This window comes from Buteo buteo, chromosome 1 (genome assembly GCF_964188355.1).
Source record: "Buteo buteo chromosome 1, bButBut1.hap1.1, whole genome shotgun sequence".
In the NCBI taxonomy this organism is placed as follows: domain Eukaryota; kingdom Metazoa; phylum Chordata; class Aves; order Accipitriformes; family Accipitridae; genus Buteo; species Buteo buteo.
The window spans coordinates 36,376,078-36,400,007 of record NC_134171.1 but is presented as its reverse complement, the minus strand read 5'-3'; the positions used below and the strand labels follow the sequence as shown (position 1 = coordinate 36,400,007).

At 39.3% G+C, this 23,930-nt stretch overlaps 1 protein-coding gene across 4 annotated transcripts in view; it reads left to right on the top strand.

Annotated features, from left to right (window-relative positions):
• The window catches only part of SNX25 (sorting nexin 25), an 89,843-nt gene that overhangs the window by 1,107 nt on the left and 64,806 nt on the right, over window positions 1-23,930 (top strand). For all 4 annotated transcript variants that reach the window (XR_012650355.1, XR_012650356.1, XM_075027441.1 and 1 more), the window contains exons 2-3: window positions 11,717-11,801; window positions 19,690-19,906. Coding sequence is in view for 2 of the 4 variants with exons in the window: in XM_075027441.1 (XP_074883542.1) it covers window positions 11,717-11,801; window positions 19,690-19,906 (302 nt within the window). In the remaining 2 variants the exon portion in view is untranslated. The remainder of the gene's footprint in view (window positions 1-11,716; window positions 11,802-19,689; window positions 19,907-23,930) is intronic.

Below are 23,930 nucleotides of genomic sequence, written 5' to 3'. Positions count from 1 at the left end.
AAGAGCCAGCGTAGCGTGGCTGAAATGCATGCTCTGAAGTTGGGCAGCTTTAGATAGTCTTATCCTAGTGCCTTGAGGAAGTGCCAGCGCGTTCCCAAACAGCTGCAGACCTCTATGCAAAAGATAAACAAATTTATTTTCTGTACCTCTTCTAAAATGTACTAATTCATGTCCACGAGCTCTTCGTAGTTCACTGCTTAGGAGTATTTTTTGGTTTCTTCGCAACGGGACTGGTAGTACAAGATTTTCGGAGACTGACTGCAGGTACTAGTCAAAATAACTTCCCTCCCATCCACGCCCCAGCCCCCCATCACGTCACCCAGTGCTCCCGAGCTGATCCTAGACAGGCCTGAAAAACTGCTGCTGGAAATGAGGACCTGTCTGCACTCCTGTTCTGCCCGCGGGTCACAGGGGTGTAGTGTTTGACATTGCAGCCAGTGACGCTGGCTGGGCGCCCTTGGCCCCTCACCAGTGAGTTGGCAGGCCTTGGAGGGGTGCGTTAGTACGTGAAGTGCTGCGGCAAGTAAGACAGGACTGCTTAAGTGCTATTTCACTTCGATAACATCCCATGGGATACCTGAGAGTGATCTACAAAAAAAAAAAAGAGGAGCATAATTGATGCCACCTTGGTGTACAGCCTAGCTTGTTCTGGTGACCCAATTCATTATGTTTAGTATGTGTACTCTTTTTTGTTAGCAGCAAGTAAATAATGCTGTCACTTCTGTGTTTCTGGGGCTGCAGTTGGTGCAGCTGAATTTGCAGAAAGCAGAGGGTGCTGGCAGGGCAGAGAACCTGTTGGAAATCACTTGCTGATGTATTTGGCTGTCTTTCTGTCTTGCCAGTCGAATCAGCTAATGACCTGCAGTAGTGGTTTATTTCTTCGTTCTTTGACCTAGGGAGGGAAAGAGCCTGTGTTTGTGGACAATACATTTTTCCAGGCCTGCATCTAATAGAAACTGGCAGGATGTTATTGCCAGTAGAAGGGATCGCTGGCCAGGGGATGGTGACTTCAATGAATGATAAAACTTGCAAAGGTGCATTCAGGATCTGTTTGTGGCAGTGGGTGTGTGTGATACTTGTTTTGTCTTCTCAGTAGACTTTTTAAAAATCCTCTTTGCTTTGAAGACTCAACATCATACTCGGCTTTTTGAAGGGAGTGAAGAATAAATAGTGTGTTATGAGCATTAGAAGTGGGAAATGGGGAAGTGAGAAGACATAACACGCAAAGTCAGCAAGTGATAAGCAGAAGGTACCTGTCCTGCACATAGGGTATTAAGTTGGTACAGCTAGGGATTGTTCAGCTGGTTTTTGTCATAGGGGTGCTGGGGAACAAACGTGTGTTAAGTGCATAAGCACCTGAGTAGTAAAGGACTATATGCTTTTGTATTTCACCATTCGGCTACCTTACACCAAATGGGAAAAAAAAAAAGAAAAGAAAAATGCATCAGTAATAAATCCCCGTTGCCTTCAGATTTGCAAGATTAAATATTTTAGTGATAATGCCATAGCTCCAGTGACATTTATGGGCTGGTATACTTATCTGAAAGTCTGGATGTGTGTTAATTTACTTTTAGGAGAGCGTATTGTATACGTAGTAGAAAAAAACTTTATGTAAACTTAATAACTAAAATCTCCCTGCTGCAACTTTCAGATTTGTGAAACAGCCAAACAATGAAAATTGATTTAATATGGGATGATGAGAATTGAAGAAAAAAAAAGGAATTTATTGCTCTCTTTGTCTCCCCCTTTGTGAAAAACATAATACATAAGCCTACTGAACAGGAGTGAAACTAGCACTGTCCAGAGACAAATACAGTCACTTCAGTTACTATACCATACGCACTTTTTTTTTGTGGTATGTTACTACCTGTTTTTCTTCGAGATGTTCTCCTCTTGTGTCCATCCATTGGATTAGTATATGTAACTAGTGCACACCTGCTCCTGCTTTGTGTGGTCTAGTATGTGGTGTTTGGATTTATTGTAGCTCTGTGATATGTGTTTGTTGTTTCAGAAGGGAAATGAAGTTTGGTGTTTAAAAGTCACTGCTCAAGCAGCGCTACCTGCGGCAAAACTTTTTCCAAGGTTGTTTCTTTACTCTCTCCCTGATTCAGTTAAAATTTTTCTTTCTTCCCTCTGTGCAGTGTTCTCAAAATTTAATCTGGCTGTATGAAAGGGACTGTCAAAAAAGGAGTGAGCTTTTTTTACCCTTTCTATTCAGAAGCTGTTATTCCAGGCATCTTATTTGGATGGCCTTCAATTTACAGTTTTCTTGATTTCTTTCTGATACAAAATGGCTTCAGGGCCGCAAAGCTTCTTGATGTACTTTTTCTGAACACAATTTTGTATATGTTTAGCAGATTTCCTGATTGGTGCTTCAGCAACGTGTAGGTGAAGAAAATGATAGTGTCTATATAGGCAGCATATAGAAGTGTAGGCCATTCCCTAAAATGTTTCTTCCAAAGTTTCCTCCATACATTTATCTTTGAAAAATTTGTAGGTTAATCTTTTTGTTATACGTACTTTTGTATTTACACGGCTTTATTATCATTCAGTTGTTACTCTCCCATTTTCTGGGAGCCAGTAGTAGTATGACTGTAAAACTAGAATTTCTTCAGCCTTGTTGTGCCTTTTCTTCAAGAATAGGGAAGAACCCTCTGTTGGCCTAATTTTTTTTTATTTTTTTTTTTTGTTTTGTAAGGAGAGAGTCTTATGACTGGTGTCTTGCTCTGCATGTGTCCTATGTACATGAACTCAAGGCAGATAGGTTCATTTTTCATTCCTTGAGTGATTTTCACACTGGGCTTAACAAATGAGGAAACACTAAGTGTTCAGTAATAAATATTTACTCTAGTGGGAGTCAGGCTCAGCTCTTGGAAAGAGAGTGGGAGTACTCTTGATCGACTTCAAAGGGACTTGGATCGAGTTCTTTATGCTGTGCTGAAAAAAGGGAGGTTTTTTTCTAAGTTCTCAATTCTGCAAGCACTTACAATGTGAGTTTAGTGCTGTTGATTTTCATGGACCTGTTCACGCAAGTGAATGACTTGGGTGAGGATGTGCTGTGTTGCAGGTTTGGACTTCAGAAGAGCAAGGTGTATGCCTTTTTTCATTTTGCTTGAGCTTGCTACTAGAGAAGCCATCTTTCCAAGTGTGAAGCTGTGCTTTGTCCTAAATATTGTTTGTGTAACCCCTTTGGGACTTGAAAGGTGAAGACTTTCTAAGTCAGGTATCTCAGCGAGAGCATTTGAAATCTGCTGAGAATTGCAAAGCAAGGTGTGCAACTTATATCCCTGTGATGAGGTGTGCTTTCAATATGGTCTTCCTGTATGCAAGAGCTCTGATTGCAAGGTATATCTGGCCAGTCTTCTGGCTTCCACATAAAGCTTTGTGTTTCTTCCAGTGTTCTTTTATATTTTCATTGGAAAGAGAAGGGAAGAGAGTTGTACAGGTAACTCATAATATTGTTTTACTTACAAATTTAAGTTAATAATATTGGTAAGTAGTTTCTGTTGATATTGGAATAGTGGGAATCAAACACCTTGAAATTGCACATTATGTTATTGTCAGGTATTTTTCAGCACTTCCCAGGAGCTGTTTTAGGACAAGATTATTTGTGGTAGAGGAGGACTGCAAAATGCAAGACAGCAAAAAGGCATGGTGACCCAATTGTACTTTCTTAAGAATGTCTGTCTCAGAGGGGATTTTCACTTTTCAAGTATCAGTGGACTTGCTCATACCAAAGATAGCCCTGGTTAATGTGTCACCTCTTAAATTTAAGCTTGCTCCCTACAAGCATTGTTGTTAACTTGTGTGGCTGTAGGGGAGATAGCTTTGACTCATCCGAAGAACCATGTTAACCAAGTTAGTGGGAAGGGTAAGGAAAATGCTTTTTCCCACATTTCCAGTGTGAGTTGTTTCTCTGCCAAAAAACCTGGCAGGACAGAGTTTTCTTTTCAGCATAGTGTTTTGACTCTGATGCAAAGCAAAAACTCTGAATAATAGAGACTTGGGTTATCGACTTCATTTAAATAATGCAAAAACCACGGATTAGTTTATTAAAGTGCTGCATTTTAAATTCAGATTAAATGAATGATACTCTGTATAGAGAATGATCTACCTAGTCTGTCTTGCAGCACTATCAGAAAGGTAATAAATGTGTTTTTTTCCAGCGAAAAGGGTACACTGATTCTAATGTCCTGGTTTTAGTTTCCTGTGATTAATGGTTGCCAATGATTTTGAGTATTTATTTAAAGCTCAGCTCCAGACCTATTTGGTCACTCTTGTTCACTACTGTTTAGTAGCTCTCCATTTTCAGAAATAGTTTACTCTTACTTTCTGGCCCTACAGGAAGTGTATGTGACTGTTTTATGTTCCTAAAGCCTTCTTCCATCCTTGAATGTGCACTTTTTGTGAATCTGGCATTAATGGGAGGGCATGGGTAAAGCTTTTCTCATTGGATCAGGTAATCGTTGAAATCTCTGGATGCTGGAAGATAGTACTGTTTTGTATTTAAGCCATAGGAGGATGAGTAGTGAGATTATTGGAAATGGTCTGCGTGATTCAGATGGGATGGCAACTTAACCTAGGTTGACGTCTGCCATGGTATCCAAGCTGAGTGCTCAGCTCCTTTTGAGGGACATAAGGGAAGCAGAGAGAAAGGACATGCAGTTTTATTTTCCTTCACTGTTGGACTTCTGCTGTCGGATGAAGTTTGCGAAGGTAAGCTCGCAGGAGCCCCAGCAGCTGTAGGAAGTGGAAGGTTTGCCATCTGTGGGCATCAATTTCAAGCATGATGCAAAGCAGTTCTTGAGGCAGTGAGCAGTGTGGAGCAGCTGTGAGGGAGAGGAGAAACTTTCTAACTCTTTTCAGTCTGGATCTTTATACCTTAGTAAGTCTTCAAAAGTATTTATGGGGTTTTTATCAACCTAAAGCCAAGCATGTTCTGCAGTGTGTCTCATTCTCTGGTCCGTTAGGGAATGTTGAGAGCCCTGATACTGCTGGATTTTTGCTGTTACTTCTGCCAGTCATTAGTCTCTGCTTGCTGCTCTTCTGTCTTGCTTGTTTTAGATCCTCTTGGGCTTGCAACCAAATATTCTGATCTACTGCCATTCTTTTTTATCTTTTTTTTTTTAATCAGTCATTTCTGGATTGAAAGGCGAGGATATGTTTAAGTTTGATTTGTTTTTAACAGAACTGAGAGTCTGACACTTGTTCTTAGTGCTGTCTCTTACATAGGCAGGTTAACAGTCAGCTTCTGATGATGCAGGTGAGTTTACTTGCAGGCAGGTCCTGAAGTTAAAATAATGAAAAGGTGTCATAGCATTGCCTACCAATTTCAGGAATATTTTAAAATTTTAAAAAAATGTTGCATGAATTGCAAATGTTCAGTTATAGTTCAGTGGGGGCACTTTGGGGCCTGTAGTTTGGACGTTTCTGCTACAGTTTATTGTTAGGGATCTGTGGAATATCTGTTATCCTTAGGGATTTATAAGCTTTTTCAGAATTGAAGTTTTGTCAAGACTGCATGCGTTGATTACCTGCAGGCGTAACTTTGAAGTGGTAACTTTATTCTCACAGGAGACTGATCTCAGGAAAAGAAATGTTTTTCAGACTCTGTGTCTCACTTATTTGTCCCTAACTCCTTAGTGGTGAGCAGACTTAGTTTTCCACTCGGCCTTTTATCCGTCATGTATTATTTAGAGATTTCTTGTCTTGTCATGCAACCCTTTCTGTTTCCTTCCATTGTATCCTATGTCATCTTCAGCTCTGCATTGTATTGTGCTTGACATTTAATTTTCTCAACCTTGTGTTAGATTGATGTTTCATATTTTGCTGTGAATCAGGCTGCTTTTACCTTTGGTAAGTAATTAAAATAAAAAATAGAAATTGCATAGTCATAAGGGGAACAAGTTGTGTTGTGTCCATGGGAGGTTTATATGACCAGTCATTCTGTACCATTTTTTTCCCTATTAAGCACATACAGTGAAAGAGAACAAGTTAATGTTAATAAAATTAATGATGACAATTCATTGTGCATGTTTTGTGATGCTCTGTTAAAAAGACAGAACACCCTACCTTTGTACGGTGAAAAGTCATGTGGGAAGGAGGGTATAGCAGTACACAATGCGGGAGTTTCTCTTTGATTGTCAAGCTGAGACTCTGCAGCTGAGGCATGAGCCTGTGCAGGTTTTTCTGGCTTGCCAGCAATTCAGTTTTCATAGCACAGGGCTCTTTTGGCCTTGAAGTATAGGCTGTGGGTTCTTGTTGTCTGTTTTTAGCAGAGGAGGAGAGCATGGAGATGTTCGGTAGACTGGGGCTGTGCATGTACCCTGAGAATGCATGTAAGCCTTTATTTTGATGGTAATATTAAAGATCCCAGCAGAGAATAATGCTGTAATTCTTGCTGAGCAGAAATTTGAATGCTAACTTGCCAATTATTTGTTAGCTATACTGATGGGAATGAAAGTATTACCTGAGAAAAGTTTAATTTTCATATTCTTATCTATCTAGTATTATATGATATCTCAAGTGAAGGAGGTTCTGACCTGATTATAAAGTTTCTATACTGCTACAGTTTTGTGAGTTTTGAAGATGGTACATTTAAGATAGAAGATCCCCATATAATAAACACAGTTTACATGTTCCAGAAGCTACTATGTTAGTGGAAATAAGATATGCTGATATTATAAAATTGTTATTGAGATAATGATGTTTAACATAATAGGATTAACATGCTTTAAGTATGTTGATTTTTAAATTGGTAGTTATGGTATCCCTTCATATATGTAGAGAAATGCTTAATGTGACACACATACACTTGCTTTGTAATCTAAAATAGAACTACAGGTATTAATTAAAAATATTAACTCTTGTGAATAGAAGATTTATTTTTGCTTTCTAAGTTGTAGTAATACTTACAACTATAAGAAAACATCTATCCAGATCAGTTAAAGCTGAATTTATGGAGAGATCAGTGAAGTATTATTTGAAGCTGTGACTGTCGTCAAAGTCCAGTCTGATGTTAATGTTATGTTTTACAAAGAGAAGAAGGAAGTTAATAGGGCAGCAGTGGGTGGAGCAAGTAGCTATGAATAGCTGGATAGTGCTTGTATGCTGAATTAGATGTCGTCTTTGCCTTTTAGATCGGTGATTAAACTGAGCATCTCATGCGCAGTGCCTATTTATATTGTGGGATCTGTCCAGAGCTCTTTTCTAGTTTTGTTGCAATTGAGTTAAGGTAATAGAAATAATTGTTAGTTTTTCTCTGTTTCTGGCTTTAATTCCATGCCAGAGTAAGTCTGCGTGTGGGGTGTCTGTAGCATGTGCCTGGCTTTCTGCTGTTATGTTTTAAGAATTACATTTGTTGACCGAGTGTTGCAGATGGATTTCTTGATAGTGGAAGGTACTCCTGTGCTGTCCGTGCTTTGCCATTTATTCAGTGTAGTTGTCACTTTCTTTATTCTTTTTTATTTAACATTTATTGTTTTCTTCAAAACTAATTTTAAATTACTTAAATTGTTTAAACCAATAAATGACTAACTGAGTTTTGGATCTGCAGGAGATGAACCTAAGCCAAAATTTCGGGCTCAATGCCAACCTTGGGTTTTTTCCCCTGGGTCTTTCAGACTGTTGCTGTCTGCGTCTTAAATCATTCTCAAAAGTATCAAACAGTGAGTATTATTCAGAAGTCTCCAGGAAATACACACATCCTTTTTTTTCAGCCTGTAAAAAAAGGTAAAAAATGGGGAAAACTTGAACTGTTTCAGGAAGCAGGCCTCCCTGTTTGTTAGCAACCTCATTCTTTGCATGTGCTTTCCAAATGTGCTCCACCCCTACCCCTTCAAGTCATTTTGTCAAGTCTTACTTAAGTTTCAGTCTGTTTGCTGCCATTCTTCAACAATAAACTCTACAGAGTAGAGCCTGATTTTTGGACTGTGATAGTGCAAGTCAGGACTAACAGGGAACACACAAGGTTTTAATCAGTATAAGAGAGCATCTAAGCTAGAGTTTTGAGCTGTGTTAAATCCATTTGAGAACATCTTTGGCTCAGTCAGGGTTATGCCAACTGTTTCATAAAATGTAGCACCATTTTCCGTTAGATGAGTGACATGAAGAAAAATGTGAAAACATTCAAGTCTAGGCTTTCTAGCTGAACCTGTTCTCTGCATACTTCCTCCATCTGACTTGAGGCAGGGGTGGGATGAAAATCTAGTGAAATCTGCTGAATTTTTCATTCTCTCAGCTGTTAGAGCTGAGTTTGGACTGTGAATTTTCTGATATCCTTCTGTTACCACAGGTGCAGGTAAACCTGTGTTACTGGGTCGTTATTGTTGCTTTTAAGGTGTTTGCTGCTACATGGCAGGCAACTCAGGGGTGCTTGTTAGTTTTTTAGGGTTTTTTTTCTAGTTAATTCATCATTATTGTTGTCACAGAAACAGATTTTTTTAAAAGCAAATCTAAGTTAACAGGACTTACAAACTTGCATTTAGCAGAATCAAGTCTTAAGACTGAAAGGAGTTGGAGCAGCTGTTTTAGAGAATACAACTTAAGGTCTGAGACATTATCCATCACTAAATTAAATTCACAGTTCTCTGAAGGATCATTAAGAATCACGGAATAGTTTGGGTTGGAAGGAATGTCTGGAGGGCACCTTCTCCACTCTCCTGTTCAGAGTGGGTCCAACTAGGTAAGGTTGATCAGGGCTTTGTCCTGTTGAGTTTTGAGTATCTCCGGGGATGGAGACTCCACAGCCTCTCAGCTCCCCCATTCTGGTATTTGACCAGCCTCATAATTAAAATAGTTTTGTCTTGTAAGTGAATCTCCTGTGTTGCAGCCTTGCCTCTTGTCCTGTGCATCTGCAAGAAGAGTCTGGCTCCTTCCTCTCTGCATCTTCTCGTTCAGTAGTTGGAGACAGGGATAAGGTCTCCCCAAACTGTTTTTCCTTGAGCCTGAACTGACCCAACTGACATCACTCCAATGCACTGAAACGTTCCTGTTTATTCAAATGTTAGATTCTCATCTGTTCTTGAAAATTGTTTTTAAACAAAGTTGAAACCTTGTTTTTAAACAAGGTTTGTTTCTTGCTCTGTGCTTTTCTCTCAGGCTGTTCATAGTGGTGTATGCAACGCCTGTATGAGTATGGAAGATTTCTCAGAAAATCCAGTATACTGTGCATCTTCCTTTGCCCTTCAGTAATTAATTCGTGCAGCAGCAAAATCACCTTTGCTAGTGGTGGTACTCACTTCTTAGCTTTTAAATTCTTTGTGGTCGGTTGTCTTACTTGAACTTCTCTATGCTAAACATTAATGTTACTCTTTTTAAAAAATATTAAAAGCCCAGTACCTTTTAGAAGTCAAACGTACCAACCGTAGAGGACACTTTCAATGAAACATATTCTTGCAAGCTGAAGTGTGAGTTTGTATCTTGGTGTTTAAGAGGCGGGATTTCACTGAGGCAATAATAGTCTGCCTTGTTCTTAACATAAAAGGATCAGTTCCTGCTTTGTGGAATTGTGTAGACTGGATCCTAGTGTGGTGATGTGGAGCAAGCTATTTGCAACCATGGATCCCATCTGAAGGCCTTTTTTTGTTTTGTTTTGTTTTTTTGTTCCCTCTGCTGTAAAGAAGTCCTGAATTGAGGCAGGTAGGGAGGCAAAAGTAAGCATTCAACATTTGTAATTTTCTTATCTCAGCTTGTGTTTAAACTAGTTGTGAAAGGAGTAATTTGGCTAGCGCTTCATGAGAGGGCTTATTGATCCTTTAGGCCATAAAAAAACCACTTCATGCAAACTATGTACAAACGAGAACTGTTGATGCCTAAGTTAGGGGCTTGAGGTTACGGACCTCTATGCAGGTATGACGCAGTTCAGCAGAAGGATTAGTCTTGTAGGATACCCAAGCTAGCGTGGGTGTTAAGGAAGATGGAGTATGTTGAGCACAGAGCTTCATTCAGGATTGTGGCCTCGTTTTTAGGAGCTCTTTCTTCACAGAAAGACCTGAGCCGACTCTGCTTAATAGGGCTTTCTGAATCCCTTCCCCCTCCCCAAATGTACTTGGGATGTTTAATGTCTCTGAGTGTGTGTCTTCTCTTTTTAAATTGGAGTGGTTATGAATCATCCTATTTCCTGCTGCAAATAAAGCAGAAAAATCCTGAAGTAATTGTGTGACTAGCATTAACGCAGCTCTGCGTGGAGGAAGCACGACAACATTAGCAGTCAGAGGTGATGTATTAGAGCCTTACAAATACTGTTGTTAGGTGTTCTTCCAAACAGCAAAAATACTTTCTGCAGCTGTTTAGGTGGATATGGCTTAAGCTTTTACCAGCATTGTGTTCAGGTAAAAGGGGGCCATGAAAATCTGTAGTGGTTCACTAATCAGATTATACTCTGTTCTTACCCCTCCTTAACTATAGTTCTGATAGTAAGAAGGGCTGCAAATGGAGGCAGACATGCTGAAATCTTGCTGCTCTTGCCACTGATAGTGTTGTGAAGGGGGGAAGGAAATGGCTGGAAGACCACAGCCATGGTCTCAGAGTAGCGACTGAGGAAGTCTAGGGAGTATTGCTGCACTCACCCAGAAGCTGGAACAAATTAACTGTGGGTGGAAGGAAGGCACTTGAGGCCTGGAAAGTATCCATAGAAATGCTGTGTGTTAGGTGTGAGGGAGTCTGAACAGCTTTATTCTGCTTTTGGGGTAGTGCTTAGACTCCTTCATCTATGTCCCATTAGACATACTTTGTACTAGACTCTATGTGCATGTATCTACAGTAGAAGGAGAACATGTTACACCAAAATACACTATTAGCCTGCTAATTGACTGAAATAATGGCATACTACCTTTAAAAACATTAAAGAGTGTTTTTACTTAAATCCCCCTTAAAGTTTATACTGCTTTCTTATTCTCTATTTGGTGAATGTTGGAGGGATCGGGATGTTTCTGAAGCACTGTCTCCTCACTGAGGAGAGTCAGAGCTCCCATCAAGGGGAGTGAAGTAAGCTGAGTGGAGGTGGGGAGAATTCCTATTTCTGATTTGAATTACATTCCTTTCTATATAAGGGCAGCATGAATCACGGCTTTTTGTCTACACCCTGAAAAATGTTTCTGTCTGCCCACCTGTTTGGACAGTGTAAGAGCTAATACTTCAAAATAGACAAATGTTTGTATAGTACAGCAGCTTAAAATGCAGTGGCCAGAGGTTTCTTTGAAGGAAGGAGCCCAAAAGAATGTGAACCAAAATTACTGTAGGAGATCTAAGGACTTTGCTTTTATTTTAAAAGTGGTTCATAAGGCTAAGTGAAGTCCATCATGACAGTAGGCTGTAAAGATGTTATATTTGCTGTTGACCTATCTCTTGGAGATCTTAAAAGCTGGGAAAATACTGAATAGAAGAGTTCCAGTTGTTTTATTAAATGCATGCCCTATTCTCAATGCATTGAATTGCAAATGGATACAGCTCCCTTCTACCAAAAAACCCAACCTTAAGATAATTTGGCAAGTTGTACAGCGTATGATAAGCAACACTGGGTATTGATGTGTGGTTAATGAACGATGTATAATAACCTCATAGACAATTGACGCTCATCTGTTTTAATCATATGGGGTGACACTATTTGTATAAACCCCAAATTATTGGTACTAGCGCCTTGAATTGCAGTTTTATTTCTTCTGTCATTTCTGGTTTATTCCTTCCTCTTATGATGAATGTTCTCTTTGAATTTCAGAGTAATTGGTCTGGAAGCTCCTATGATTCAGTCCAATCAAGGAGAGTGGTCATTTCTCACAACATGGATAAAGCACTGAAAGAAGGTGAGTCTTAACTTGGACAAAGGAGCATTAGACTCTGAATATCTCTTGTCCTCTTAGCAAACCATGACTGCACAATATTCCAGGATTTTAGAATATGACCCTGGTTTATTCCTTGATACAAAAGAAAAGTGCAAGGTCTTGGTTTTCCCAAGAGATCCACTGTAGTAAGTAATGTGTTGCTGTTTTTACAATTTAACTGATATCTCATCATTTTAGTGGCTGTTTTTTACAGAAATATATTGAAATAGAGTCCTCAATACTTGTGCATGAAACAAAAGGGTAACAGTTCAAAGATTCTTGATTGGGTTTTCATGAACTAATAAATCCTGTGGACTCTTGCGAACAGTCTTCCCATTTAGTGCAATTCTTGCCATGAAGACTGAATCTAAAATCAACATGTGTATTTCTGGCTGATATAGTCTATGAAATCTGTGGATCACCAGTGTAGTCACTGGGCTTTAGATTGTAAAATGTGAACCATGATCATATGGATTTAAAATATCTTGTTTGCAATTCTTTAAAATAAAGAATAACTACTACTCTACACGCATTTTTTTTCAACAGACTCCTGGTAATACAAAATGTTGTAGAACTTGGGGATAGCATCAGAGTTTGAAGTAAAAATTTTTTTATTTGTTACTTGAAAGATTATGCTAGGTTGGAACTTAAAGAATGATTTGGGGGGGTGGGGGGGAACCTGGCTTGCATATTAAAAGGAGGAAACACATAAAGATTTATGTCCTGTAGCTTTTAAGATGCATTTATAAAATTTGATGCCATTTCAGTTTTTGTAAATATTTTATTTAATTTTGAGTATTTTTTCCTTTAAGACTTCTTTGCAGTGCTGGTTTTTTTCCATATCTCTTTTCACTTCTGGAGAGTATATTTTAAAATTACTGTTGCTTTAGACAGGTTGGTTAATTTATGAAAACTTCTTGGGATGTGTCATGTTTTTAAAGTTATTTTTACGAATAGCTGTTAGCAGGATACGTAGCTAAATTACAAAATTAAAACACTTTACCTACTATGGCACGTTTCTGTCAAGGTGAACTATTATAACATAACATAATTTGGTTTTAGGCACCATTTTCATCTGCAGTCTGTCAGATTATAGGATTCCTGGTGACGTGAAAAAGATAGCGAAGTCCAAACATTACACGTATGAAACAAGCACTAACAAGTTATTAGCTGTATTCTCACATGTGTACTTTACATTTTGGATAATCTGCATTGGAGTTTGAAATTAAGCCTTGACATAATTGGCACGGAGTCAGAGGTAGTGGGGTTATCCTGAGACAGACAACAGGTATTGTGGAATACTGGGGGAAGAGAGTTGGGTTACACTTCTCTCCTGTTACTTGCACTTAGGAGTAACTTGTGTCTGTAAAAAATATGGGAGCTGTCTTCATCTAAGGTATTTATCCTGCAGATCATTCAGTTGGATGCATGAGTCCATCCTTACTCAGTAAGACTAAAAGTAAGTTACCAATATTTAAGTGATTCATTTTTCAGAGTTGAGGAACTTCTGTTGTGACAGCTTACTTGCCTTTCTGCTATTTCTTTTCAGAGTAGCTTTTACCCTCCATTCTCACTCTGAATTTTGGAGAGCAAACTTGTCAGATGTGGTTGTATTTGTTCCAGGCCTAAGTGACTAATGAAGCCAACTTCTCTTCTGTTACACAGTTTGACAAGGATGTGACTGTACTTTTCACTCTACCGCACATAGACTTAAGCAAGCTTTTTGGTTTTGGAAGGTGCCCGAGTCAACTGGAGTTTGAGATACTGAATGAATCCCAAAAAGAAACATTTTACTTTTTTATTAAGTAAAATAAGTCTGTCTGAAAATAGACAGGACACATTCCTTGCCCTGTGACAGTTCCGAAACTTCTGGTTGTCTTGATATTATGAATGCTTTTTTTAACAAGTTCATGGTTAAATAAAACTTCACTACTAATGGTACAAAAAATACTGTCTGTATTTCTGTTTCATTAGTGCTATATTCTAATGCTAATCAATCTTACACTGATGAGGATTAAAGTATTTGTAAATCCCAAGAGTTTTTGCCAACTTCTTGCTGTCTAGATCTAACATGCTGTTCAACAAAATGCTTTAAAAAGTCTCATTCATTTTAGTTAGGAGACGTTCAGTTCTCCTGAGATTTTAATCTTGGTGACCAGTGCAGACTCCTACTGCCATTTGAGGTTTTGAATAGGTGGTGTCAGCTTATCACAGTCGATGGTGTTTTGCAGTGTGTTTTTAATCAGGTTTTACTTCTTGTTACATTACCTTAGGGATGCAAGGATAACATTTTTGGAGCAGCCAGCATCACCTAACTTCAGAAATGCTGTTGCTGGTTATAAAGAGACAGCCCTGTGGTTAATTCTAACTTCTTCACCTGTTTTTCATCATCTCTGTAATTAAATTTGCCTAGGGTTTACTGTTTGTTGCACCCCTCAAGAATTGCGTGTTGACTGTTACTCAGTCATGCCATGCTTTTGCTGGTGTTACAGCCACTCTGCATGGACTTTTCTCTCGGGGTTTAGAGTGGCTCTCCATTACTGCAGCGTTCCCTGAGGTTCTGTGGTGTCTCTCGTTTGACCAGCTGTCACGGGCTTTACTGTGTTTTTTCCTGATGTTCTCATCATAGTCCGTTAGCGTAGTTGGAAGGATAGATACCAGCGATCATCCTTAGTTTTAATTCAAGGAGTCATGCACATTTCCATTTCAACCATTGGTCTTATTTCAGTAAACTTAAAAACATTATAGTGCTTGGATAGTTTTCCCTTGATGGTCATTGGCTGATAATAGTTTCCTGTGTCTTGGATAGTTTCTCATCTTGCCAAAGCCAGTGTAACAGAGTTGTTGGGAATTGTCTATCTACAATGTTGGTCACTAAGTGCCACCAAGGAGAAACTTCTGTATACGTTGGTTTACAGCTCAGTTCTAAATTTCTTTCCTATCTCTTGTTGACAACAGAGTAGTATAAAATGACAGTGCTTCAGAGTGCTGCTTCATTCTTGATTATAGCATACTTGCATAAGCTGTAGATGCAAGATGAGGGAAAGCTGTGAATTAGCCCTGCTGCTGTGTGGTGTGTTTTATGAAATCTAAGTGCTCAAAATCAGAACAAGTTTAACATTATAAAAAGATTTTCCTTGCTGAATAAGGCAGAAGGAGAAGGCCTTTTAGTTGTAAACCCCTGAGTCCCTTTTTCAGTCAGTAGTACTTGAGTGACTAACGCAAAAATGTGTGTTTTCAGTATTTTTCATGCTTTTTCTTGATAGATTGATTTGATTCTTGTTTGCCTTTCATTTATCTTACGCAAAGAAAAGATGACCCACTTTTACAAATACTTTTAGCCTTTTAATGCTTCCTGTTGCTTATGTGGTAACTTTGTGTTTTCAGCCCATATCATATGGTAGTTTAGGAATACGTCTCTTGAGAGGCTGCGTTCCGTCAGACTCATGCTGCTGTCGCGCAGCATACTGTTTGGGCTGAGGGCTGTAGTTGTCAGTAGATTTATCTGCCATGCGAGTAGCTGGTCTCCCAGGAACTGAATTTCATCTTCCATTTTTATTGCCCCATATCCTGTGGTCTTTTTGTTATTCTTCACAGTCAGTCTTTGTCTCTACTGCTTTAGTAGTGCCAGGAAAATAGATCTCCATATTACTTACCTGCTTTACTGCATCATTTATGAGTAAGTAAAACAGCATGGGCCATACATAGCACAACAAATCCCAGCAGAACTCCACTGTTGAAATCCTACTGCTGTAAAAACTGACTTATTTATTCAAATCCTGTGTTTCTTAGCTCTTAAAATATTTCATGCCAGACAGCCATCTCTTCTTTCATAGTGGTTTATCTTCCTTCAACCCTGTGTTGACCTTGTTGGAAATATTTTGGGAACTTAATTAGATTCTACCTCTGGATCAGATTTTCCCTGTCTGTGTTGTTGTTGACCCCTTAGAAGAACTCTCTTAGGGATGTAAGGCAGGACTTCGCTTTAGAGAAGGAGTTTTTTCCCTAATCTATCTCATTTCCCAACTTAAGGTCCACATATTGACATTTAGAAAAATAATTTGCAGTAGCTTCTGCCACTCTCTATTTGAAAAGCTGTCTTCTTTTTTTTTCCACAGGTCTCAAAAAATGAGTTGTTTGGGTCCAAAATATGAGCAAGACTTAATTTGAATTCATGTTCGCTCTGTTACGGGATTCAAACACTTGGAGCTAAGAACTCTTGGCAAAGGATACATGGGCAAAACTATTTGAACAGAAATTTGTCTGATTTTTTTTTTTTTTTTAAAGCATTTCCTAGATCTTTTGAACATATTTTTTTTTCTCTATTGTTTATGTATTAGGAAATTTCCATGTTTTTTCTGCACATTTATAATAATGATTAAAGAAGCAGATGTCAAGGAAATTTTAATAAAAATAAACCAGACAATGTGGAATGGGAGACTGTCAGGGTATGATCCCTTTTGCACAGGGGCTATCCATCTACGCACAATGATAACATCTAGTCCGAAACATGTCAGTTTCATAGAGTTTGAATAATGTTGTAAAATGCAAGTAAGCCAAGAAATGCTAGTGTTTTTCCAAGTACAAACTTTAACAAGAGAACTGAAATCTAGAAATCACTATTGCTAGTGACTGGGGCAGATTCCTAGTCACTAAAGTCTGGGCGTTTGCACAGCATTTTGCCAGCCTTTAACACCGTGGTCTAAATAAAGATTTAGTGGGCATGAGAAACTTCAATAAATAAAGATAATATTAAGTATAAAACCTCATCATCTTGATTTGTATTGTATACCTAAAACATAATAAAATCTAAAATGCAGTGAGTGAATAATGGCCTTTATCTCTTTAAATTTAAAAATTAGTATCTTGGAAATGATGGAGTTGCATATTCAGAGTATTTATTAGTAATTTTTAGGGTCTTCAATATAGGGGCTTTAATATTTTAGTTTGATTTTTGAGGATGAAGATAAGGTGCTTTTTTCTTTTTTTCTTTTTTTTTTTTTTTTGACTGAATTGGGTTTTGGCAGGAGGGGAAAAGTAGTAGCTGTAACAAATAACTGAGCATTTAACATTTACTTCTATAGAACAGTTCTTTGCCATGTACTTAACGGTGGTATAGTCTGCCATCTTTTTCCGTTAAATTTTTGTTGAAAGTATTTTTCTTCCAAGTATAGCTTATGATAACCATATCATACATGGTAAATCTAGTGTTGTAGTAGAGCATTATAATACTGCTTCTTGGCTGTTTGGTGGTTTCCTGTTGCAGGGTCTTAACACAATTCACATTGATGTTGCATTTCTATTTTACAGATTGCAATGCTTGCTGTTGTAGAATAACTCAAGCCACTGTTGTAGCTATACCTTCCCTTCTGTTGTTCATATGGTCACAGGAGAGTTTTGGATTTGACCATAACTTAAATGTAATGATTCTGTTCTCTCCAGTGCTTTCAGGAAAGGATATTTACTTCTTGTTTGAAACTTGGAAGGCTGTGTTTGCATTTGCATAGGGAGAATATTTCTAGTCTGTTTTTTATTGGTGCTTTGAGAAAATGTGTAGGCATTTAGTCCTTGTTATTCAGATTCCTGTGTTATTTTTCATGAAGTTGGGTGATGAATCTTAGCAGCATAAGAACTGTCTGCTGTGAAGTTCTGCAAATGGCAGATTTGAAGCCAGTCTGACCCACTGACTCTTACGGTGCCACTGAACCTCTGAATGAATGAATGTGGAAGAAGGGGCAGCAGTTACTGTAGACCTGCGTGGGGTTAGGAATGAAGGAAGGGTCTAGAGGGCTGTCCTCATGAACCTCCACACAAGCTTCTGGCTCTCTACTCCCAACACTCTTTTAGTTTGCAGTCTTTAAAAAGAGTAATTAAAGAGGCTCAACTTCACGCAGGAATGATTTTTAATCAGATTGTAACAACCGGGGACTTGGATCTTTGAACTAGTTTAGAAAACCCAGTAGAGGTTTCTACAGTTTTGCACCAGACTCAATGCTGTCACTGCATCTGATTTGATCAGAAGAAATTTGTTTCATGTTTGTAGCGGCTGAGTTAGTGGTAGTAAGGTATTGTCCTGAAAGTGTCTTCTGCTTTGCCTTTTATTCCTTTTTTGTCTTCTGTTCAGTTGTTTTCAACGTTTTAGAGAACGTGCAGTGTAAAAATAATGAGAGTAGATGCAGGTATTACAAAAGAAAAGAGTAACCAAGCTATAAGAAAAAGGTGGTTGCAGAAAGATGTGGGAAAAGTTGTGGAAAAATAGATAGTTAAAATGTGTATTGTGATGGGAGACTTAAGTAATAAACTTCAGTTTTTAAAATGCTGTTCCCAGTTGCTCTTTGGTGTATCAAGGGATTATTTGTCAGTTTTCTTATCAGAAGACCACTACCTCTTAACTGTTTTTATCACTTTGTAGTATTTATGGGTGAGAGTTTTCAATGAAACGTGATTTCTTCTATTTTAGAAAAGTAATGATATTGGATATGTTTCAGCGTTGGAAGCTCCTATCCTGCAATATGGCTCTGCATATTTTTTTCTCTCCTGGATCAGAAAAAAGAATAAAAGCTTCTATTTATTTATTTATTTTCTCAAAATTAATTTAGAAGCCTCGAAATGACTTAGCAAAAGGCTTTTAACTATATATTTCAGCATACTCAGTGAAGTGACTCAGTTTCTTTCTTTATAAACCTGAGGAAGTTGACTAATGAAGTATTTGACTAGAAACTTTTATCAATTTTAGCCTTTTCATTTGAAATGTTTTTAACAAGGTGACATTGGGTGAGGTCTGCTAGTATTTCAGGCAGGCAGAAGTATTCAATTTAACACACTAATAGCAGAACGACTCACTGTAACGCTGCTGGGGAGCTTTTTATAGCTTACTAAGCTGCCCAACAAACAACTTCTATCGAAGTGGAAAGTAAGAAATAGTGGAGTCAGATGATTAATTGGCACCATGGGCTTACACTGACAAATGAGATGTACTTTTGATGTAAAAGTCTGAAATCAGGATGTCTGGTAAAGAAGCTGCTCAGATTATCAGGAACATGACCAATTTTCCCCCTTCTTGTTCAGTTATCCCTCTGGTAGATGCAAACTGACTCCTTCCACCCCAACTTTTTCCCCATCTTGTAACTGCTAAACATGGCTCATGCATGCTCCCTCCTAGACCTCCGGGGACATTGCTATAGTGAAACAGCAGTAAAACTGGCGGCACACAAATATCAAAAAGAAAAGTCAGAATGGTAGAAGATGGTGTTGCCATGGGACTTGCAATTACCGTGATCTTGGTTATTGCTTGTAGATATCGTTTGGAATACCTCGTCATTTTTGAAGTTGATGCTGTCTCACTAATCTACTTGTTCTATCTTATCTCTAGCTCTTCTGATCCTATAATGTACTTTCTGCAGTGTTGTTCAGTACTCTATGTCTCTTGGAATCCAAAAATCTTATCACCGCCCCTTTTAACTATGACTTTGGAGTGGAGACTGTTGAATTCCTGTGTAAAGGCAATTGCTTTCAGTCTGCAACAGCCTAGACACAGTCAGATTATATGATAGTTCATATAATGAAATCCACCGGGGAGAGACAGGTATTGGTTTGAGGTTTGTGTGTAGCTAGTAACCTGACTGCCTGAGCAAATCCACTTACAGGCTTTGCTTTGCAAAATGACCTCCAGTAACCTGTTAGGTGCAGATTTCTGTAACTTTGCCAACCTTACTTTCTTTGGCAAGAATTTAAAACCCAAAGAAGAAGATATAAAACTTACTACCCATCTAATTTTTGAGGAGAAGGGTGGAGGATTACATTTTTCCTGTCTTGGCGTGCCTTCCTCTTTTGCAGTTTTTGCTATTTATTGTTTTGTTTCTTCTTTCAGTGTTTGACTACAGCTATAGAGATTACATCCTGTCCTGGTATGGGCAACTCAGCAGAGATGAAGGGCAGCTGTACCAGCTGCTATCTGAAGACTTCTGGGAGATTGCCAAACAGCTGCGACAGAGGCTGAGTCACATTGATGTAGTTAAAGTTGTCTGCAATGATGTAGTGAAAGCTTTACTCTCGCACTTCTGTGACCTTAAAGGAGCCAACACCAGGTAAAAACAGAACTGTCTTTTGTTGGAATTTTCTGCTTCTCTCTTTGCTTTCAGAGGTGTTATATCAAAGTAATGAAGTGTAACGCTTTTGTAGGCAACTGATGAAGAAAACAGTTCCAGCTTATTACCAGTTTTAGAGATCAAGCTGGCCTCAGGGCATCTGTAAGATCTGTGGAAGGAAACACTTGTCCTCCTTTTTCTCAGAGTTTGGATTCACTGCTGTTTCCATTTAATCCTTGAATCCTTTGCTCATGGTAGGAGGTGGGCTGTGTGAGCAGTTCCTGCAAGTGTGAACCTGCAAGGGAAAGGAGAGGCACTGTCAGAGCAGTCAACAGACAAGAAAATAGTTATTTTCACCTTTCCCAAAATAGGACCAGAGTTAATTCCATTCAGTTTTCCATTTCTTCTGGCCCTGGGAGGCAAAGCCTTGCGGTTTCTGTAAGTGGCCTGTCCTGCAGTAACAAAATTTTTCTAGTGGCAAAAATTGTTGTCTGGATTTTCTTTCTATGTCTAGGTTATCTTGCTAATTCCGTGAATTTCCTTTTTGGCAAGGCTCTTTTTGTCCGCTTAAAAATGTCAGCTGTCCACTAGAGTTGCACCCAAGTTGTAATTGCAAATGAGAACTCTTAGCCTATGCAATTTCCACATCTGAATGCACAGTTTGTGTAATTGTGCATGGCATTTGGGCTTATTTCTGCACTTAACTTGCATTTCAGTTATCGTAATTTAAATATGCTTTGGTCATTCAGATTTAGACTATACATTTTATACTATGAAGTAGTTTTGCTTACAGTTAGATCCACATATTTTTAACACCCCTTCAGAGAAAAAAGATCAACTGTTTTCTGTCAGTGACCACTCTGTGCTGCCATTTACACCTCTTTCTGTTCTGGACCAGAAGATAGGGTTAATGTATTTGTGGTAGATGCCAGCTTTATGTAAGCTGATGTGTAGGAAATAAAGACAAAAAAGGGTGGTTACATTCAAGAAAAGAAGAAATTAATGTGTATGCATGTTGCAGTAGATCTTGCACTGGATTCCAGATACTACTTTATTTCAGCTCTGGAATGTGGTAGAAATCTTTTGTTCAGGTAAAGCTCCTAAGTGTGGTGCCTGATTTTTAAGCATTATGCTTGCACTTGCCCTGTGTCACAGTAAAGTGCTTGCATTTGGGAAGAGTTTGATTTGAACAGTTAAAGGATGAGGATGGTGTTTTTCTTTTAAAGTGTAAATGTTTTCCTGTTTGAAGCTGGGGATGTAGAATGTATGGTTGCAGAATTATTAATTGTTACTAATGCTGATTCTTGATGAGGTTTCTTATCTGCTGAGAATTATGACCACTTCTTCTAGGTCTTTGTTGGATTGTTATTTCCACTATATAGAGCTAAAATAAATTCTCCTGGGTATTTCCAATTAACTTTTTCCCTTTGGAATGGTAAATGCACCTTGGTCAATGCTGGATAAGGCAGGCTGTGTTAACGTGGTAATGGAAAAAATTCTGTCAAGAGTTAATGTGATAGCGGGTTAAAAAACCGCGACAAACCCCACAGCTGTAACTTCGTATAGGTTGAAACTGGACCCATTGACTGTTTTCCACATACTGCAAGGCTGTGAATTCATAAGGAGGAAGGTCTGGTTTTAAGCCGCCTAACAGTAGATCAGCACCATGATGCTGCATGATGCAAAATGTGAAGCGCTAGTGTATCCTCATGCTGCTCATCCAAACTTGCTCAAAAAGGCCAGGAGGCTTTATGGAAATTGCACAGGGCTCACCTTTTCTTGGCAGATGGAGAGACGACTTAAATGCTATGTATGCACTATGGCAAAGTCAGCAGAAGTGTGACATTGTGCTCATACGCTACAGATTGAATTTGTACTGCTGGGTGATCTGAGCATGCATGTAATAAACCTGGAAGCACAGCGGAAGACTCTGATACTGGTTTCTTTTTAAGGGAATTTGTGGTTTTAAGACTAATTAGAGTTTTGTACTAAATTGCCTACTGCTGTAGAGTTTGTGTTGGAACCTGCTGACATTTTAAGCTATAGACTGAGAACTGCAAAGTACGTCACTTCTAGCTTGGAAGGTAGAGTTTCTTGGAAAGCCTTCAATTCATTTCTATATTGCTGTCCTGGTTTTGGCTGGGATAGAGTTAATTTTCTCCCTAGTAGCTGGTATGGTGCTGTGTTCTGGATTTAGGCTGAGAATGATGTTGACAGCACACTGATGTCTTAGTAGTTCCTAAGCAGTGTTCATACTAAGTCAGGGACTCTTCAGCCTCTCATAATGCCCTGGAGTGAGAGGAGGGGTGTGGGGTGGGCACAAGAAGCTGGGAGGAGACACAGCCGGGATAGCTGACCCAAACTGGCCAAAGGGATATTCCGTATCGTGTGATGTCATGCCCAGTATGTAAACTGGGGGGAAAGCTGGCTGTGGGCTGCTGCTCAGGAACTGGCTGGGCATTGGTCAGTGTGTCGTGAGCAACTGCATTGTGCATCACTTGTTTTGTATATTCTAATTCTGTTATCGTTGTTATTATTATTATTACTTTCCCTTCCTTTTCTGTCCTATTAAACTGTCTTTATCTCAACCCACAAGTTTTACCTTTTTTCTGATTCTCGCCCCCATCCCACTGTGGGGGGGTGAGCGAAAGGCTGCGTGGTGTTCAGCTTCCTGCTGGGTTAAACCACGACAGTTGCCACAGTTCAAACACAGGAGATTCTTCCTCCTAAGGTAGGGAGCACCGAGATCTTCTTGATCTACCTTTGCTTTCTGCCAAATGTTTTAAAGACGGTAGTAAATTTAAATTGGCATTCACATGTTTCCCTCTGCGTGTCTGATAATGAATCCGGTTAGTTTTGGATGATAAATATAGTGGAACAGAGACTGCCATGAGAGCAAGGTATCTTCCCTGTTGTGATGCCTGTTGGAGCACCACATCTCATTTCCGCTGCCGAGTTTATACCGCAGTGTGACAGCGAAGGGCATTTTGTTTGTTATCTGATGGCTTACGAAGTTTTGAATACCTCTCCTACCATCTCTGGAGGGCGTGCCACCTAAGCCGCTTTGTCTCAGTTTTCCTATATGACAAAAGATAAATCCACTGAAGTAACGGAAAGAAATTGTCTGTGCCCAGGAGGACAGAGATGTCCGTTTCTTCAGGGTGAAGTTCATGTGTTGTGTCACTGTGTACATGTCAGCCACAGAAATTCCTTTACTTTTGTGCTTTCACTGACTAACTTCGACCTGTAACACCTGATAGATCAGGATGCCTGAGGCGATGAAAATAGGCTCTGACTTTTCAGAATGAGGAAGGGTGCTACAGTCCTTCCCTTTGGTCCTGCTTTCCCTCTGGCTTATTTTGATCATCTGGAGACTCCGCTTAGTAATAAACAGCTGAAGGTAAATGGCCAGCAGAGGCCAACAGATGAGGAAAAATGCTTCCCTGAATGAGGGAGAGCATGAGGAGAGGGGAGGCCACTTCCACAGTGGCCAGTGGGAGGCAGGGAATCGGGAGGGAGAAGCCTGGCAGTGTTACGCCTGTTTCCCCTTTCTTTATTCTATCCCCTGGCTTTCTTTAACAGTGACTGTCTTTCCTGCGCCTGCCAGACACTTCTACAGAGTGAAATAAGGGCAGAGACACTCCTCTAGCCGTGGGCAGAGCTGCCTGGGCTGACACAGAGCCATGCAAGCTGTAGGCAAGACAACTCCCAACTCTTCCGTCTTACATGCATTGCTGGGGTGTACCTTGAGGTCCAGCTGGGGCTCTAAAGGATCCTGGCACTTTTCAGTTACAAAATTTGTGGCAATTCAGAATATTTTAGGTAGGAAACAATTTCATTCCTAATATTAGCTCAGGGTAGAAATGGAATATGATGCTTCCCTGGGTCCAGTGTTAGCTAGTTTATGAGTTTGTGATATGGAAGAAAAAATCAGCCTTGTATTTATTGGTAGAAGCCACTGTTCTTGTCCCATATGTTGTACAGAATCAGGAGCACATTTATAACAGGATTAGCCAAGTGCATG